General features: G+C 43.6%; 1 protein-coding gene across 4 annotated transcripts in view; it reads left to right on the top strand.

Moving 5' to 3' along the window:
• Nucleotides 1–19,186, top strand: part of BANK1 (B cell scaffold protein with ankyrin repeats 1) — a 425,960-nt gene that overhangs the window by 263,944 nt on the left and 142,830 nt on the right. For all 4 annotated transcript variants that reach the window (XR_012904054.1, XM_075929668.1, XM_075929667.1 and 1 more), the window contains exons 9-10: nt 6,786–6,891; nt 9,053–9,382. Coding sequence is in view for 3 of the 4 variants with exons in the window: in XM_075929668.1 (XP_075785783.1) it covers nt 6,786–6,891; nt 9,053–9,382 (436 nt within the window). In the remaining variant the exon portion in view is untranslated. The remainder of the gene's footprint in view (nt 1–6,785; nt 6,892–9,052; nt 9,383–19,186) is intronic.

A 19,186-nucleotide genomic window follows, 5' to 3' on the forward strand; every position in this document is an offset into this window, starting at 1 on the left:
GGCAGCCATGCGCGCCATGCTGGAGATCCAGGACCCACCGGGCCTGGGCAGCCACACAGCACAGATCCCTGCCCTACCAGCTGCTCCGGGCAGCCATGCACATGTCTCCTAACCCCACTGGACAGAACTTCTGCCACACACTGATGGTGGGCTTGCTGCAGGCAAGCCATTGCCCTCGTGGCCCCGCAGGGATCCTTGCCACTGGCCCTCCATTGGGACTCTCTGGTCCTAGAACATCTGTGCCAGACGATGGATGTTGCCGGACCAGAGAATCCCAGTTAAAAGAGTTTCCATCTGCATCAGAATGACAGGTGGCAGAGGTCACATGAGGAATTAGTAAGTTCTCTAACCTGAGCAATAGACACATAGGGAAAGTTGGAGGACTGATGAGGTAAAAACAAAGGAAAGACAACATTTCCAAGTCCATCACTAGAATAATCAACCTTGCAAACTGAGGGCTTAAAAAAGGAAACCACATTTGTTTCTAGTGCAGGGCTACTCAACACATTTGTTTGCAACCTGTGGTTTGGATTTACACAGGTCTCAGCATGCGGTACATGGGTGGGGTCCTTTGAACATGGCCTCCACTGGGAACATGCTCCACAATGGCAAGGTATCTCCGATGCGGGATAGCATTGAAAGATGGAAGTGGATGGGCTGGCTGGAACAGATGGGTACAAGCTGTCAGCATTTCTAGACCCCAGGGAGGAGGTGATGTGAGCACCAGGGCATTGTGTGAAAGAAGCTATTTGCATATATATTTGCATGTATATGCAACCACACATAAGTTGCAGATCTCGGCATGTGCTGTGAGAATCATTGTGGCCCCCAGGGCTTCTAAAGTTGAGTAGCCCTGGTCTAATGTCTTAGGGGCCTTTCTGTTCTAACTTGCCTGCTGCATCTTGAGCTAAGACTTTCCAGCTACCATAGGGTGAGGGCACAGGTGAGCAGACTTTGCCTGAGAATCTACAAAGCTTCACAGGCCTTTTGAGGAAGCCCTTCTGTTGACACTCAAAGAAGTTCTTTCCCTCTAATTGCCAGACTCATTGCCAACAAAACAAAAATTTAAGTTGAAATGGGGAAAAGGATAAAGACTCACAAAAAGTCCTAAAGTGTGTCCCAGAAGGGCTAACATTGTATTTCAACTCTATTCCACGGTAAAAGGCCCCTCCATCTCTACAGAGTGATACCTCTCTGACAAAGAAAGGAAATAAGAAAGAGCACAGAGCTTTCTGTCTTAGCATTAGCACCAAGCAGAAACACTCAGATGAGCTGAATAAGCTCCATATTTGTATTCCCCAATGTAATTGGAGGATTCTATCCTGTTTTGAACCTAAAGCCTTACATCTCTTTAGAACTGCCAAGCCATTACCTCAGGACAGCCGCAAAGACTTTAAAGTTATGGAGTGAAATCCTGGCCCCATTGAAGTCAAGGAGTCAGATCAGTTCCGTCATTGACTGCAGTGGGACTTCATCCAAGGATTATAAAGGGAATTTTCTAGCAAAAACATATCTAAGTAAAATCTTTCTCAGCTTGTTCAGCTTTCTTGTGTCTCCCAATTATAGGAAGCTCATAAACTTTTCCTGAAAAGCAGCATTGTGTCAAGGAGTCAGATCAGTTACTCCCCCTCCCTAAAATCCCAAGGAATGAAAAAAGTAAATATGTGTGGGTATGTCTACACTACAGCATTAATTCGAACTCACTTAGTTCGAATTAGTTAATTCAAACTAAGCTAATTCGAACTAGTGCATCTAGACTAAAAAATTAGTTCAAATTAGCATTTTGCTAATTCGAACTAGCATGTCCACACTGAGTGGACCCTGAACTGAAGTTAAGGATGGCCGGAAGGAGTGCTGGCAGGGCATCAGATTAGGACTTAGAGTGTGGAGATGCTGTCTCAGGCTAGCCGAGGGCTGCACTTAAAGGGACCCGACCCCCACCCCGGACAGACAGTTCTCAGGGGTGCCCCGCTTGCAAAGCAGTCCTGGCTTGGAGTGCCCTGAGTGCCCACACTCGGCACATCACAGCACTTGGCCATCAGCCCAGCTGCACTTGCCACAGGCTGCCATCCGGGGGGGGGGGGTCAATCAAGGGGCTTCAGGAGAGCTTCCACCCCGAGAAGCCCGCAGAGCCACCCCAGTCCTCCCCATCGGGGGCTCGTACCCCATTCCTCCCTCACCTCCTTCCACTTACCCCTCCCTAGCCCCCCTTCCTGATGTATAAATAAAGGACACGTGTGTTCAAAAATAGAAACTCTCTTTATTGAACAAAGCTGGGGGAGACTGGGAAAAGGAGGTGGGAGAGGGGAAGAGAGAGGGTGGGAGAGGGGAGGGCAACTAACATGATCAGGGGTTTGGAACAGGTCCCATATGAAGAGAGGCTAAAGAGACTGGGACTTCTCAGCTTAGAAAAGAGGAGACTGAGGGGGGATAAGATAGAGGTCTATAAAAGCATGAGTGGTGTGGAGAGGGTGCATAAAGAAATGTTCTTCATTAGTTCCCATAATAGAAGGACTAGAGGACACCAAATGAAATGAATGGGTAGCAGGCTTCAAACTAATAACAGAAAGTTCTTCACAAAACAAATAGTCAACCTGTGGAACTCCTTGCTGCAGGAGGCTGTGAAGGCTAGAACTAGAACAGAGTTTAAAGAGAAGTGAGATAAAGTCATGGAGGTTGGGTCCATGCAGTGCTATTAGCCAGGGGGTAGAAATGGTGTCCCTGGCCTCTGTTTGTGGAAGGCTGGAGATGGATGGCACGAGACAAATGGCTTGGTCATTGTCTTCGGTCCATCCCCTCCAGGGTCCATAGTGTTGGCCACTGTTGACAGACAGGCTACTGGGCTAGATGGACCTTTAGTCTGACCCAGTATGGCCATTCTAAGCTCAGGGCTCAGGGTCGGGGGTCTCAGTGGACCCCCTTGATTTTCATGCACACCTGCTCCTGGGTCGCCAGGCTGGCAGCTATCGTGCCCTAGATGGCCACTTTCCTGTGCCTAGTGTGGAGGTCGTGGATGAGGTCCACGATCTCCGCACTAGACCAGGTGGGCGCCCGCCTCTTGCGGACCCGGGCAGGCTCCCGGGAGCCGCCAGTCTGGTCCCAGGAAGAGGCGGAGGGCTGGGTGGCATCGGGTAGCTGGCTCGAGCTGTGCCAGGTGCAGGGTCTGCTGGCTGGGTGCTGGCAGGCTTGCACCTGGCACGGGCACCGTATCCAGCCCGTGCCCCTTTAAGGGCTCCGGGGCCAGGAAGGGGGCAGACGAGTTTCCCTGGTGGTGCCCAGAGTGACCACCAGGGAAAGCTGGGGAGGGCTAGCCTCCCACTAGTTCGAATTAAGTGGCTACACAGCCCTTAATTCGAACTAGCTAATTCGAACTAGGCGTTAGTTCGAATTAAGCGCTCCGCTAGTTTGAATTAAGTTAGTGTAGCGCCTATCAAAGTTAATTCGAACTAATGTCTCTTAGTTCAAATTAACTTTGTAGTGTAGACATACCCTGTTTACTTAGACAATACCTTGATTACATGAGTCAAAAGAGCTCCTGTGACTTCTGTCATGGCCATAGCCCATATCTGAAGGGAAATTGGATTTCTTGAAAATATAGAAAAGTCTAATTATTCGCATCTTCCGTTTAAGGCTTTTTCTGTTTCATGGGATTTTCTTCATCAAAAAGTAACCCAGAATGCATAAGTAACAGGAATTGATCGTTGCTTCTTCCATCTCCCAGACCAGTTAGAAAAACTGGCAGTTCCATGCCTGCCTTCGCTTTGGGCTCTCTCTGTTAATGATGTATTCACGTGCACTTACTGAGTGCCAAGCCGAGGGTAAATTACCTTTTGCAGGCCAGCAAGATCAGAGAGGGAAAACTCAGTGTTTTTAGAACTCCACCCTATTGCACAGATCCTCAGGACTCATGTCTCAAAGTCATGCCTTCACACTTCTCATCATAGGGTCAGTGGGCTAAGGAACTTCTCAGAGGCCCATTTTTGCAGCATATTGCTACTGTTCACATAAATCGTGCATAATAACACAGATTATACCTATTTTGTACTCTGAAAAATCTCATTTCAGAGCTTCTGTATACATGTTTTGTCCAAGATGAGTGCAGTAATTTCCCCTCAAACTAGGGGGAATCAATTAAACAATGGAGAAGTTCTGCGAGAATATAGGGCACTCCAACTGCTAAATGTAGACATAGATGGATATAGAATACAGGACCAATGCTTTGTTTTTGTGGACAGATGAAGTATCTCTGGAACTAGGCAAATTCTTAAAATTGTTTACAGTTTGGAATAAGTAGTGAAAAAGTCATGGATCTGATATTTTTGAGATTGCCATACCCAGCTGCAGCAAAAAAGATGCACTCTCAGTTCCCCCCACAGAAACCCACAATTTCCATCATGTGTTTCCCCTTTTTCCCTTTACTCCAAAGATCTGTCAGAGGTGATAAATCAGGGACCAGAGAAGTGCCTCTTGATCTGCTCATTGACAAAGTTCACACCCTGGCTTCACTCTGACACTCCCATAATCCTCAGGAAGTTAAGCAGAGTGACCTAAGGACAGCTCTTCAGTCAAAAACTATCTGACGACTGCAAATCTGCTGACAGCGATTCCTTGCAAATTGCAGGATTTATGGAGCACACTGTTAAATTCCTGCTTTCAAGTTGGAAGGGACTTTGTTCTGTAGGCAGAAACCACATGCAGGGGATTAATATTCCTTTTCGTGATTCAAGTCTCTAATCAATGACTTGAGAACTCTGTTGTGCCCTTTTGACACATGCTAGTAATACAGGTCCTAGGGAGTTCAAGGTCCTGAAAATGTGAGCCTCAGACACCTCTAAAGAGTCCTGCTCATACATTTGGATGTGTACAATGGAGGCACATATTTCTGTACACATCTTATTGAAAAAATCACCCCATAGAATACAAGTTTCTTCTCTTTAGGACAACCAAAACTGAGAGTAATCCTATCCTGCTTTGGCTGGTCAGAGATTGGCAGAAGTTAGCTAGTGTATACTCCTGCTTATACAAATACAGTGAAAAGGCTATGGACAGTATTACTACAAGTTGAACCTCTCTAGTTCGGCAACTTTGGGATCTGATCCATGTCAAACCAGAGACTTTGCTAAACCACAGAAGGTCAATATTGTCTAGCAGCATTACCAATACTTCCACTGCTAACTGGGCTCTTAGGCTGTGTCTAGACTACATGCCTCTGTCGTCAGAGGCATGTAGATTAGATACACAGGCAAAGTCAAATGAAGCTGCGATTTAAATGATCTCGGCTTTATTTAAATTTACATGGCTGCCGCACTGAGCCGACAAACAGCTGATCAGCTGTTTGTCCGCTCAGCGTGCTAGTCTGGACGCTCCCCTGCCAACATCAAAGCCCTTTGTCGGCAGCCCTGTTATTCCTCGTGGGATGAGGTTTACTGGGGCTGCCGACAAAGGGCTTTGATGTCGGCAGGGGAGTGTCCAGACTAGCGCGCTGAGTGGACAAACAGCTGATCAGCTGTTTGTCGGCTCAGTGCAGCAGCCATGTAAATTTAAATGAAGCCGCAATCATTTAAATCGCGGCTTCATTTGACTTTGCCAAAACAACAAATCTACATGGCTCCGTCGACGGAGCCATGTAGTTTAGACGTACCCTTAGAGGCCTTTCAGGGGTAAATTAGAGCTAAATAACAGCACAGAACACTGAGATCCAGGACTGGTGTCTGTAAACAAACTTTGTGGGTCTGCGGGAAACTTAACCATACCCACGATAAGTGGACATCCAGCTAACTAAAATCATGCCGGACCACAGATGTTGCCAGACAAGAGTGTGCTGGACTAGAGAGAATCAACTGTACAAACCCTGGGCCTAAGACTCCTCCATCTGAGTTTAATTTGAACACTGCAAAATCAAGAATTTTAATGTTTTCGTCAGAAGCAGTATAAAATAAGCACTCAGCTCTGCTTTTATAGTAAGGCAGACCCAGTTAACAGATCTGCAGTTGTGTGACCACTCCTCTACTCTCCTGTGCACATACAGTATGCTCACAGATGGCCTACTATTTTCAAGTATCAGAGGGGTAGCCATGTTAGTCTGGATCTGCAAAAGTGACGAGGAGTCCTGTGGCACCTTATAGACTAACTGAAGTGTAGGAGCATAAGCTTTCGTGGTCAAAGACCCACTTCATCAGATGCATGTCATGTATGACATGCATCTGATGAAGTGGGTCTTTGACCACGAAAGCTTATGCTCCTACACTTCAGTTAGTCTATAAGGTGCCACAGGACTCCTCCTCGCTTCAACTATTTTCAATGAGCCTTGCAAAGATTATCGTGCCTTGACCATTCTGGGATACTCCACAGTGTCTCACAGAACCTCTTCTCATCTGTTACTATTACTGTCCACCCATCCATCCACCCACCATGATATATATCTTCCCAACTGGAAACTGATTCTCTCTCTCTCTCTCTCTCTCTCTCTCTCACACACACACACACACACACGTGAAGTAAACACAATTAGATTCATGTATCACTAGCATTACCCTTTTTTCTTCTTTAAAAGAATGTAAGGAATTTATCAGTAGGCATTAGTACTGAGGACAAACAACTGAAAAATATGAAAGGAGGGCATTTTACACAGAACTGAAAGAAAAGGATTTGGCTGTCCCCCCCCCCCCCCCCCCCACACACACACTCCTCCCCCCCCCAGGAAAGTAGCTCTTCTTTTCACATTGCACGGATGTGCTTATGGATAATATCACCAAAAGATGTGCTCTGCCTGATCTTTTTTCCAGATTAATGCAATCAATAGTGAAGATGGCCAACAGGAGCAGGAGGAGGAAGAGGAGGAAGATGGAATTTATGTGGCCATGCTGAGCTCAGACCCTCATGTCACCTCTTGTAAGTCATATTGTCTGAAAGGTTTCAAGTATTGTGGCCTTAAAACTGTGTTGTGCTGACTGAGAAATTGTGATATTTAGAGACTAGTCTGCAGGGGATTGCATATACCTCCATGAGGACAAAGTGATGGTTAAATGCTCAACTTTAACTTCTGGATTTCCTGACATTTTCGTGTTTAGCTGTGTGAACTAAGGGCTAAATAGTGCCACACTGGTCTATGGGGGAATGTACCTTTTGTTACACTCTTCCAAGGATTGCAACATGCCTTTCCCTTAGTGGTCACTGAGATCCACAGGCTGATGTGGAGAATGGCAGTCCCATTTCTCTCCGCCCACCCACCTATATTTGTGGTACAGAAGGGCAGTGACGACACTTACAGTTAAGATTTTGCATGGAAGGCCATTTGGGAAGCTCTTTTCACCTTCCTCTTTTCATATCTGTAAAAATGTTGGCCTCGCCCTCAATGTTTCAGTAGTGTTAGCTGAAATGTGCAAAGCAGCCTAAGGGAGTTCTGCAGGAGCTGCAGGGTCTCTTGCATTTAGCAATGACACTTATTCCACAGATCCATGATAAAAGTGTAAGAAAGGCCAGCCTATATTCTTTTTGCATTTTGCTGAATACTTGATATCTTCCCAGTTGTCTCACCTCCTATATTAGCTTGCGGCTCCTTACAAGCTAAATGATGAGCCTCTTCCTCCAACAAACCTAGACAGTATGAAGCCATAACTGGATTTCAAGAGCTAGACATTTTGCTAGCACTATTAGGACATGTCTACACTAGGAAATTATTTTTAAATAACTTATTTAGAAATAATAATTCCTGAAATCGCTTATTTTGAAATAACGTGCCTACGCTACAGGGAAGCCTCAAAATTAGTCCAAGGCAGGCTCCCCTAATGTGGATGCGCTACCTCGATTTAGAGCCCCAGGATGCACTGGGAAGAAATTACTTTAAATGACCCTGGGGAAGAGCTATTTTGAAATAGCTAGTTTGGCGTTATTCCTCGTGGAATGAGGTTTACAGAAATCAGAATAAGTCATCCATTATTTTGAATTTATTTTGAAATAATGGAATTGCTGAGTAGATGCTCCCACTGTTATTTCAGAATAACAGCCATTATTCCAAAATAACGCTGCTGTGTAGACGCACCCTTGTGGAGGTATAAAGCTTCCTTTCACACTTATGTACTACAGTCCCCAACCCCATTCACTGAATCAGGGGAACAGAATTTGGCTTTTTTTGCAAAGAGAAAAAATAATGATGCAGAGGTATAACTGTTACATTTAGATGCATTTATCTTTCTGCCATGCATGAGGCAGTGCACAGTAGTATTTCTGAAGGGAGGTTCTACCTTTTTTAAAAAAAAATACCAGAAATGGAAAAAAGAAAGAAAGAATTATTGGAAAAGTTTTATCTCAACCACACGCTACGTGAAACGGCTTTCTTAAAATATTAACATAAATTGTGAGTTAAAAGTGAAACATTGAGAGGGCTGGCAGAACTGAAACATATTCAAGTTAAATGTTTCTAGTATTGGAAATAATGGAAGGTCTTTGTAATGTTTATTAGATAGCCAAAGAATATATACAATTTTAAAAAGGTTATGGAAGGAATAAGTTACATTGCTTCTCCCTTGTTATTTCAGCTAGATCCTTATGCTGTACACGATGCAGAAAATTTACTGTTCTGTATTTCTCCACTATATATTTTTTTTATTCCAAGGGCCACTAAAGCCATAAAGCTCAGTACAAATCACATCCCCCCAGGGAAATATTTATTTCATTTTAAAGAATTTTAAATAATAAGCAGCCAAACTACAGTATATTAAAAATAAGTGTTAAAGGTACATGAGTTCCAGAATATTTTACTAACTCTTGTGTGCTATTCTGCATAGAAAATCAGGCAATATGGACTGTAGCAAAAGGGTAATGCATGTGATTTCACTCCACCAATAACTCTGAAAAACCTTAATGTTATTGTATACATGAATATGTTGAATACTGAGGTAACAAGATATAATGAAAGCTTCCACTGTTCATTTAGTAAATATTTTATTTTGTTCATAAAAAAATTATTAGCAGTGCTGTTACTTCTATAGAAATCTGTGAAACACACAATTCTTCCAGATGGCAAATTTTAATGAAACAATGCATTCTTTAGCATTAACAGACAAACAGAGTCCAGGAGACCAGTGCAGAGACAGACAGAAAGCTTCAGAGGGGTCAGGGAAGAAGGAGGAGGAGGAGGAGGAAGAAGAGAAAGAGGAAGCCGAAGAAGACATGGGAATGGAAGAAAAGGAAGATGAAGATAATAATTTAGAGGAAAGTTCATACCCCTTTGATGACAGCAATGACAATTTATACGCGAGCATACCTGATGATGATCCTGAAGCAGATGGAAGAGACTCCTTGTTCTCGGACAAACCACCCCTACCTCCTCGAGAAGCACCTATCACTATAAAACAAAATGATCTTTATTGCTTATCACAAGGTATAGTATTGGCAAAAAGGTAGTGTTCACCATACATATATAGTACTTGTTAAATGGTGCTGTAGAGATTACATATGAATGTTGCTAATGGTATTTCGCTAGACATTAAGGCCCCAATTCAAGAACACAAAAAAGTGCTTCATTGCTTTTCTGAGTCAATGCTGAAGTCACCACGTACTACAGATAGTGTAGTGGTGGTAGACTGTGAAGCATTGGTTCCAGACAGAGATTTCTTCCTTCCACTCATCTCAGAGAAACATAAAATGATACCTGGTGCATAGGATTAAAAGAAAGGTTTTAGACACAATACTGAAAATGTTAATTGAATGACATTTAAAATTGTTTCCTTTTAAAAGTATTAAAGAGCATACTGATTGCAGCTTGCAATGCCACAGGTAAAATTAATGCAATTTACCTTATTCACTGTAATAGGGCAAAATACCCAAATATTGTATTAAGCATACATTTTAGCCAGTATGTAGTATAAATGTCGTCATCTGTTGAATTGTAGATTGGACCATGATCTTGATATTCCTGTTTGTGATTGGTTGACATCATGACCATAATACGCTGACTGGCATTGTCACCGGGATTTTTTCAAAACCTGACTCATGGAACAAAAATCTAAAATTTGGTAGTTTGCATTCCCCCTATGGAAAGATTTTAAAAAGATGATGCAGTGGCACTTCTAGAAGGGTGATAATAGTTTTTCTATTGGAAAAAAATGGGAAAGAGCACATCCTTAAATGCCAAATATAGATGCTGAGCTAATAACAAAAAACAGGTTATCCTTTACAGGCACTATCTGTAAGTATCCAGATAAGTCCATTCTGAATTTGCTGCACAGATGTTTATCTTTAATAGATGATGAAACTATGAGAACTCTGACTGTCATCTCTGGCTCTTTTTTGCGTATGAGTCAGTTTAGGTCCTGCTGTGAATGCTTTTGTGAATGCTTCCAATACACAAAAGAGCAGATTCTTTTTCTAGCAGTATCCATTGGAGCTGTGCATAACCCTATGCTGCCTCATGCTTCCATATGAGGACAGAAAGGATAGGATGCCCATGACCATCTCTTATTTTTGTTTTACCACCCATGGCAGCGAGACAGAATCTAGTGGTGTCCAGCCTGATGATAACTCTCGTTCTATGTCTTCATTTAAACTTCTGAAAAATGTCAGAACAACCTTCAGTCTCTTATATCTTGGACTGATTTGCCCTTGGCTGGATGTAAATTCTTCAACCTAACACCTTCGGTCTGAAAACGAAAACACATGCATACACACCCCCATACACTCATGCACATCATAATAGACTACCATGTAAAAGAACCTTAACTTAGCGGGTTCACAACCTATAGGCTTCCGACTGTGCCCAACAAGTAATGGACTAATTCCACTTAAAGATGAGCACAGCAGATGCCTTTTCTGACAGGCTTAATTCCACATTCTGATTTGCCTTTCACTGCTTGAGCCCCAAAATCATGAGAAACAAAACTCAAACCCAGTCTCTTACAACAATCCATGAGAGTGGCATTGGACCCAGAAGATCTGGGCTAAGACTTCCATAGCAGCCACTGGCGAGACAGTAGACAGCCGAGGACCAGTGGGAGTGGGACCCATAGGCACAAATCCAGTTGGCATTGTCCCTCCAAGATCTCTCCTCATTATCAATCAGCAAGGTAGCCACCTCAGCGTTGATACCAGTGCTGAGTTATTTCAAAGCATTCCATCAGCTCCTGATATGGATCGCAGAGACACTGGGGATCCAGACTTCAGTATATCTGAACATTTTTACAAACTGTTCATTTTCCTATCTTCACCTTCCCCATAAATGTGGGATTGCTAGACCTACCACGAACTTTATGGCAACTGCTAGCCACTGTATAACTAACAACAAAATAGATCAGGAAAGATACCAGGTGCCTACTTCCAGGTTAAAGTATTTTTATTCTCATCTTAATCCCAACCTCTAGCGGTCTCAGTCATCCAAGAAAAATTCCATGTGGCCAGAAATATTCATAAAGATCCCAAATCATTGAATCTGCTATCTGTACATCACACCGGTGAGAGGTGGCTAATTACCAAGCTTTCCTTAAAAAAATATGACGCACTTGGGACTGAGCAATGCCATTTAACAACAAGCTGCCTCACAAGGCTTGAGAGGAATTTAAAGACATTTGAAGAGGTAGACAATTGATGGCAAATATGTCCCTGGCAATGGATGTGGCTAGATCTACAGACAATGTGGCATTATTGAGAAGGGCCTCTCAAGTTTAGGGAATTCCTCGTGAATTGCAAGCCTTAACTGAGGATTTGCCAGTCTCATTCTGGACATTTCCAGAGCTCTATTTTACTATTTAAAGAAGAGTAAGACCTTCCAACACTCTCCCTGTTTTTATGTGTATTGAAAGGCAACATGACCCCTCCATGGAGGTTCTCCATGTGGATTACTCAATGCATTTGTACTTGTTACTAGCTGGCTGTTGTGTCTCACATGTGAACATCAAGATTCACTTTGCCAGAGCTCTAGTGACCAAGTCAGCATTTGTCAGAAATGTGCCCGTCTCAGAGACCTGCAGGCCCACTAACGGGGGTTGGGAGGCAAAAGGGTCAACTGCTCAGGTCCTTGCAATTGAAAAGGGCCCAGAAGTGAGAAGGGGGACAGAGTGATGCCATCTGGGCAGTGCTGAGGACTAGCAGCACCCAGCCCCGCCCTTTCCACCCAAGCCTCCACCCGTTTCGGGAGTGTGGGGTCAGGCATCCCCCTGCCTTGCTCAGGATCTCAGCAAGTTTTTTGGCCATCCTGTAGATTAATAAGTCAGCTACATAAACAAACACACTCACCTTTAAACATTATGCAGTTGACATGGAGCCAGGATAGAAGCCAAGTTCTGAAGAGCAGTTCTATATTTATTTGATTAGCACAGGTGATATTCCTCATATCCACTCAGGGGTTGCTAAAACAAATTGCAGGGTGGGGATGCTGAGAGCCATTGTACCAAACTGTAAACTCCTAGGGTATGTCTACACTACCCCGCTAGTTCGAACTAGCGGGGTAATGTAGGCATACCGCATTTGCAAATGAAGCCCGGGATTTGAATTTCCCGGGCTTCATTTGCATAAGCGGGGAGCCGCCATTTTTAAAACCCCGCTGGTTCGAACCCCGTGCAGCGCGGCTACACGGGGCTCGAACTAGGTAGTTCAAACTAGGCTTCCTATTCCGAACTACCGATACACCTTGTGGAACAAAGCAATGTGGAACGAGGTGTACCGGTAGTTCGGAATAGGAAGCCTAGTTCGAACTACCTAGTTCGAGCCCCGTGTAGCCGTGCTGCACGGGGTTTGAACCAGCTGGGTTTTAAAAATGGCGGCTCCCCGCTTATGCAAATGAAGCCCGGGAAATTCAAATCCCGGGCTTCATTTGCAAGTGTGGTATGCCTACATTACCCCGCTAGTTCGAACTAGGAGGGTAGTGTAGACATACCCCTATATAGGATAGAAACCATTTCAAGCCAGGGAATACGGCATCACCCTTAATTCCAGAGCCTAGGTACCCACTGTACAGAAGTAGATATGACTTGCCAATTGCATACAGTGAGATTTACACTGGCACATGCTCAAAGAAAAAATAAAATAAAGCATACTTCTTTGAGGGAGCCGCTGCATATTCCTATTTGTGGGGTCAAGATGCCTACATCCAGGACTGGTAGATTCACTGGGCCCTAGGCAAGTTAGTGGGAGTTGGAGGTTCAGCTCCAAAGCCCCCAGAAGGGGCAGGGCCTCAGGCAGAAGGAATAGGCCTGGGGACTAGCCTCCACCACCCAGCCCTCAATGCCACCCAGACCTCAGTGATGGTGTCCTGGAGCCCCCAACCCTTTTAAGTTGCCAGTCCTGGGGCAGCTGCTTTGTTTGCCCCCACCTGTCAGCAGCTCTGCCTGCATCACAAACTTCTGGAACGTTCTGACAAGCAGCATTTGTGGGGCTCCTCGTCCCTTCCTTTTCCACCATTCCTGGAAGGTTCTGAGGGTGTAAAAGTGGGAATTGACCCCCAACCACCACTCAGCTCCTTCCATTACTTTGGGAATTCTTGCCCTGAGACTCCAAAGAAGCAAGGAAGATGGGCAGGGAGTGTGAACATGCAGAGGCTCCTGCATGTAGAACATACATGTAGAACTCTGGTTACAGGTACATAACCTTCATTTCCTCTTCGAGTGGTGTCTGCATATTCCTGCTTGTGGGAGTTAACAAGCAGAACAACCCCAAGGAAAGAGGACTCATGAATTCTAGGTAAATAAGGATACCAAAATGGCCAGAACAAGCATTAGATCTGGACACCAAGTCAAGAGTGAATAGATCGATCTTCTCTCTCCCCCAAGATAAGTTTTAATTGAAAGGTTGGGGTTTTTTTTCTGAAAACAACATATGTAGCTGCAGAATCTGTCAAATTGCATGCTGTGATGAAGACAGCATGAAGGCATGCTGCGGACATGGCCTTTGTCCTCCCTCAGTGATTCAGCACCCACTCTCAGGCTTAAAGCTCCCCAGCTGTTGTTTTCGGGATCGAGACCCCCATCTCTCTCCTTTCTGAGTGGGCTATTTCTAGACTGCACAGTTCCCTGCCTTCACAGCACATTTCCCAGCACTAACGGGTTGCCCAAAGGCATCGGCTGACTTTCTCTTTGGAAATGGTTAAGAGGCCTTTCCTGTGTAAGTCTGCTTTATTCTTAAGGTAAAAAACAGTACAGAGAAAGCATATTAAAAACCATAAAATAACCTACACACATGAATAAACTTACTGTCGTTCTCACTCCTAACATGGATTCTGGTAGGATTATTCCTTCAACCGCCATCCTTCCCCAGACCTACAGGATTCCTTGTGATCTTCATCATAGCTTCAGCTCAAAACAAACACCCAGGACTCTATGATCTCCATAGTCCAGTCTTTCCAGCTCTGCCCTAAAGATTGAGGCCCTCTGTGGAGTTGTGTTTTGTCTGGATCAAGAAGAAGGCTCTGAGCTGTATGAAACTAGGTTCTTCCAAAAAGTCTCTTTTTTCTATTGGTCCTCCTGGGAAGTACACTAGCATCCTGCTTTCCCAACGAGAGAAGGTACCTACAATACCACAATAATACACATGCAATTACATTTTAATACAATGTGTCACAAAAGTCTTAACTCTAACTCAGTAAGGTTTAACTTAATTCAATAAACCTTGTCTTAATTCCATAAGGTTTGTTCAGGTATTGCAGGATATCATTAGTCTATCATGACATGAGCAACCTTTGGACCATGACAAACTGATTTTTCTTGTGACAGCACCATCTCCCCATGGGTTTGGGGAATTTGTAGATAAGTTTCGGCCCTATATAAATAGTGACAAAGTTCTCTGAATGTGCAAAACTTGAAACTTGCTTTCTTGAATATAAACAAAGTGCATACAAACATTCTGGTGATCTGTAGAAGATGCAAAGCCCAGGCATAGTAGACAGACTTTGGATGAGGACCTTAGACAAGAATACGATCTGGGAAAGAATTTAACCTGTATTTATACCAGTTGCAGAACAAAATAATACAAGTCATAGATCCATATGCAGCTTTTCTTTTTTTAAATTTTGGTAGCTACAGATCTATTCCCTGTTGTAGATCTACTCAGGGTTTTGTGGCATCTGTATCCATGCTTGGCTGCTGGATCTGGATTTAGGTTTTGCAGTTCTGGATCCATATTTGGTTCCCAGGTCCAGATCCAGTTTTCAGATCAAGACTTTTTGGAAGCTGGATCCAATGACCAGGTGACCCCTTTTGGTGTATAGCAAGGTCTCCTACTCTGATCTGAACAAATCCAGGGATTCAACGGTGTTCAGCCTGATATGCCTCTCCTGTGAGCAGGGGTAGGAGAGGCAGCCACAACCATTCCTGTGAAACATTCTTCAAAGCAGATGCTAGACTTTATTCAGTGCCAATGTAGTCACACGGGCCTGAGAAGCCCCCCCCCCATGTTAGTAGGGGTGTGTAAGATGACTCCTGTGGCTTCAGACCAAGCCTGTGCCAAATGGGCATCTCTTTTCAAAAGACAAAGCAACAAACTGCTGCTGGAGGTGCTATGACATAACAACAAACAAATTTTGCCTAAAAAAAAAAAAGGACAAGGAAAGCATTGAGGAGGCTGTAATCTGAGCTTGATACATCATTGGTGGTTAGACAAGAACCGCACCGTTGGGCTGTGTCTAGACTGGCAAGTTTTTCCACAAAAGCAGCTGCTTTTGCAGAAAAACTTGCCAGCTGTCTACACTGGCCACTTGAATTTCCGCAAGAACACTGACTTCCTACTGTCTGAAATCAGTGTTTCTTGCGGAAATACTATGCTGCTCCGGTGCGGGCAAAAGTCCTTTTGCGCAAAGCTTTTGCGCAAAAGGGCCAGTGTAGACAGCTCAGATTTGTTTTGCGCAAAAAAGCCCTGATCGCGAAAATGGCGATCGGGGCTTTTTTGCAGAAAAGCACGTCTAGATTGGCACGGACGCTTTTCCGCAAAAAGTGCTTTTGCATTAAGTGTCCGTGCCAATCTAGACGCTTTTTTCCACAAATGCTTTTAACGGAAAACTTTTCCATTAAAAGCATTTGCAGAAAATCATGCCAGTCTAGATATAGCCTTGGTGGTTAGCCCCTTTCCTTTTTATACCCTTGAATACTCCAATATTGGGGAATGGGAGGACAAGTGGATTCAGGGGATACTGCTTTCCAGAAGGTTCTGGTAGCTCATAGTGCGAATGCCTGGAGCCTCAGGTGGGAATATGCCCAGGCTACTTGTAGAATGGTTACGTTACAGTAACTGTGGTTCTTCTGGGTGTTTTAGTAGATGTGGAACCCAGTACCTGCTGTATAGTCCCACATTCAGAGGCTTCAACAAACATGGGCTTCATACTGAAAAGGAAATGTGGGAGAATCCTGGTTGCTCCACCCTTTATGGCATCAAACAGGAGCATAAGGAGATACAGGCTGTGTTCATGACCCTGGTAGACACTGTTAGCAAAAAGAATCCAGTCTCATATACATGGGTCTTGTGTGCACCTTGAATGGGATCCACAGTCACCATCTAGAATAGTGGTTTTCAAGCTATGGTTCATGGACCACGGGGGACCTAAGACCATGTCTAATTTTTCCAAAGAGACCTGCATCTCCATTTGAGATATTTTAGGATTCTGCAAATGAAAAAAAGTTTAACCCACTGTCTAGAAAAACCACAATCACCATAGAGTAAGTAACTTTTTTATTTTTCTGAGTATGGACTTCAGGATTTTGTTATTGTGTAATTGTAATACAGTAATTCCTCATTTAACACGTGCCCACTTAACACGTTTTTGTAATAGCGTGATTTTTTTTTAGGGAACGTTTTTTGAAATGCACGACCGTCTCAGAAATAACATGATTTCTCCAGCCGTCCCATCACCAGCAGTTGCGCAGGGCTTCCCCCGCCTCCCTGCAAAGTGGCGGAGGGTTTATCTCTTGCTGCACCATTCCCGGTGACCCCCCCTCGCTGTACGCAGTGCAGGTCCCGGCAGACTTGTCAGAGGGGCATACTCCTAACCCAATCCCCCTCCCCTCTCCTCTCCTCCCCTTCCTTTCCCCAGAGCCAAACTCCTCCCCTCCCTGCTGTAACCCAGACCCTTTTCTCCCCCAACCTTATGTCCCGGTCCCAACAGACACCACCGCTTGAAACGCAACCCACACCTTTTCCATTATTTTCAATGGGAAAACTGACCCCGCATAACACGTTTTCACTTAACACAATCATTTTCTGAAACATATCTATAGTGTTAAATGAGAAATTACTGTACATTTACTGACTATATGTAGTGCACTGATGTTGGCAAACATTTTAAATTTGTCCTAGCTCCTTTCCATTGACTAGGTTACTTCTCATCTCTAATCCTCTTCCTAGATCCTACCTCCTTTACAATTAGCAGCGTGCCTACAGCTAGGTTTTGTGTTTCTCCTGGTGCACATTCACACATGCCTCAGGGCACATAAAAATCTATTCCACACATGGACAGAAGAGATTAGAGGGAACATTGCTCCCCATCTCACTCTACGGTATAGTCTTTTCTAATTAATCTATCTCCATCTTCATGGTATAGTGAAAGCTGTAATCCTGGAGAATGGGGGATTGCCAGTTAATTGAATATGTTGAATTACAACGCCTATTGCTCTCCCCCTGCCACCTACCTGCAGATCTGACTCCCTACATCTCAAGGCAGGCTGAGCAGAAAAGAGGCACCTTCTAATGACATCAGCCAGTATTGCCGGCTGTCAGAAGTCCTGAAACAACTGGCTGGACAGGCAGGAGTTAGGCACACACATCTGAAGATGCGCCAGTATTTGACTGGGGGCAATGCTGGTTAACAACATTTTCTGGTGAACAGAGTGCCAGATAACAAAGCTTTCGCTGTATCTGCATGGCTATGTGTTTTGTAACTTACTGCTCTCCAGGATATGTTTTTGCTTTGTTCTGCTTCAGTAGGATTTTCTGCAGTCCCATAATGTGAAAAAAAAAGCTGGTTTCATACAGAATGCTACAAGTTTATATGCATATACTAAAAGGTAAAGATGACAAAAGATAAGGACATCTGCTTACCATGAAGTGGTCCACTGCCACCATAAATCCCAAGTGCCCCATACTTCTCTTGAAATACCTCCCATTTATACTAGCTACATAAGTGAGATGGGTAGGGTTGGAATAAATATTTTCTTGGTGCAAGTTTGGATTAACCTGCATAACCCATGTGTAGCTACACCATACATTTGTAATGCTTCCATCTCTGCCAATAAAACCTAAATATGGACTGGATCAGGTAGGTAGATATGGACATAGAGAGCGCAGACAGTTAAGAACTCAATGATAATGTGAAGTTCCTCTGAAACAATCCCTATATAAAGCCTTAATTTAAAACGTGCTGTGTTTTCATGAAGTATTAGCTTTGGTTTCATCATTACAGCTTTGTGGGGAAGGGGAAAAGGAAAATAACATATCTGGATCTTCTTTAAATTAGGATGATAGTTTCTTTTCAAAGAGAAACTGTAATGAGTCATCGCTACACATTTTTAGTCAGCCATTTACTGCAGCGATTGCTCAGGAATAGATAAAAGGCAATCTACTGCTCTGCCCTTTTTCAGAGAAAGGGTTGTTTGGTGTTTTTATTTTATTTTATTTTTATTTTTTTGACGATGGCACAAGAGTGCCCCCTGTTGGAGTTCTGAGAATGAAAATGCCCATTGACACAAAAACATAACATTTATAATAGCATGGAAACTGTCTACTTCTCATGTTTTGCATAGAATGTTACAGATTTTTTATCCATCAGTGACAGTCTATTTTATAGATAAGAAACCCAGGGTACACAGTAGTGATAATTATACAGCCTGTTTACATGAACAAAGGAGACCACTGCAACATGAAGAGAACCCCAATTCACTACTAAAACCAACTAGGAGATATTCTGTTTGTTTGGGAATGGTAGGTAGCCAGTAATAGATAAATGCATACATGCAGCATCTCAGTGGCATCAGAATCACTCATTAATAAATTGTGCGAAGCATGTTTGTGACATCTGTCTGAGTGTTTTTAAAACCATTGGTTTAAAAAAGAAATGTCTTCCCAGCTGCTGTTTTCAATATCACATTCTCTGCACCAGCTTCAAATATATTGCTATCTAAAAAATGAAATCTGGGATATTATTAATTCAGCCTATGTTTTTTTTAAATAGAAAGTAAAAACTAAAAGTGAATGCAACTATGCACAGCCAGAAAAC

Source organism: Pelodiscus sinensis, chromosome 5 (assembly GCF_049634645.1).
Source record: "Pelodiscus sinensis isolate JC-2024 chromosome 5, ASM4963464v1, whole genome shotgun sequence".
Classification (NCBI taxonomy): domain Eukaryota; kingdom Metazoa; phylum Chordata; order Testudines; family Trionychidae; genus Pelodiscus; species Pelodiscus sinensis.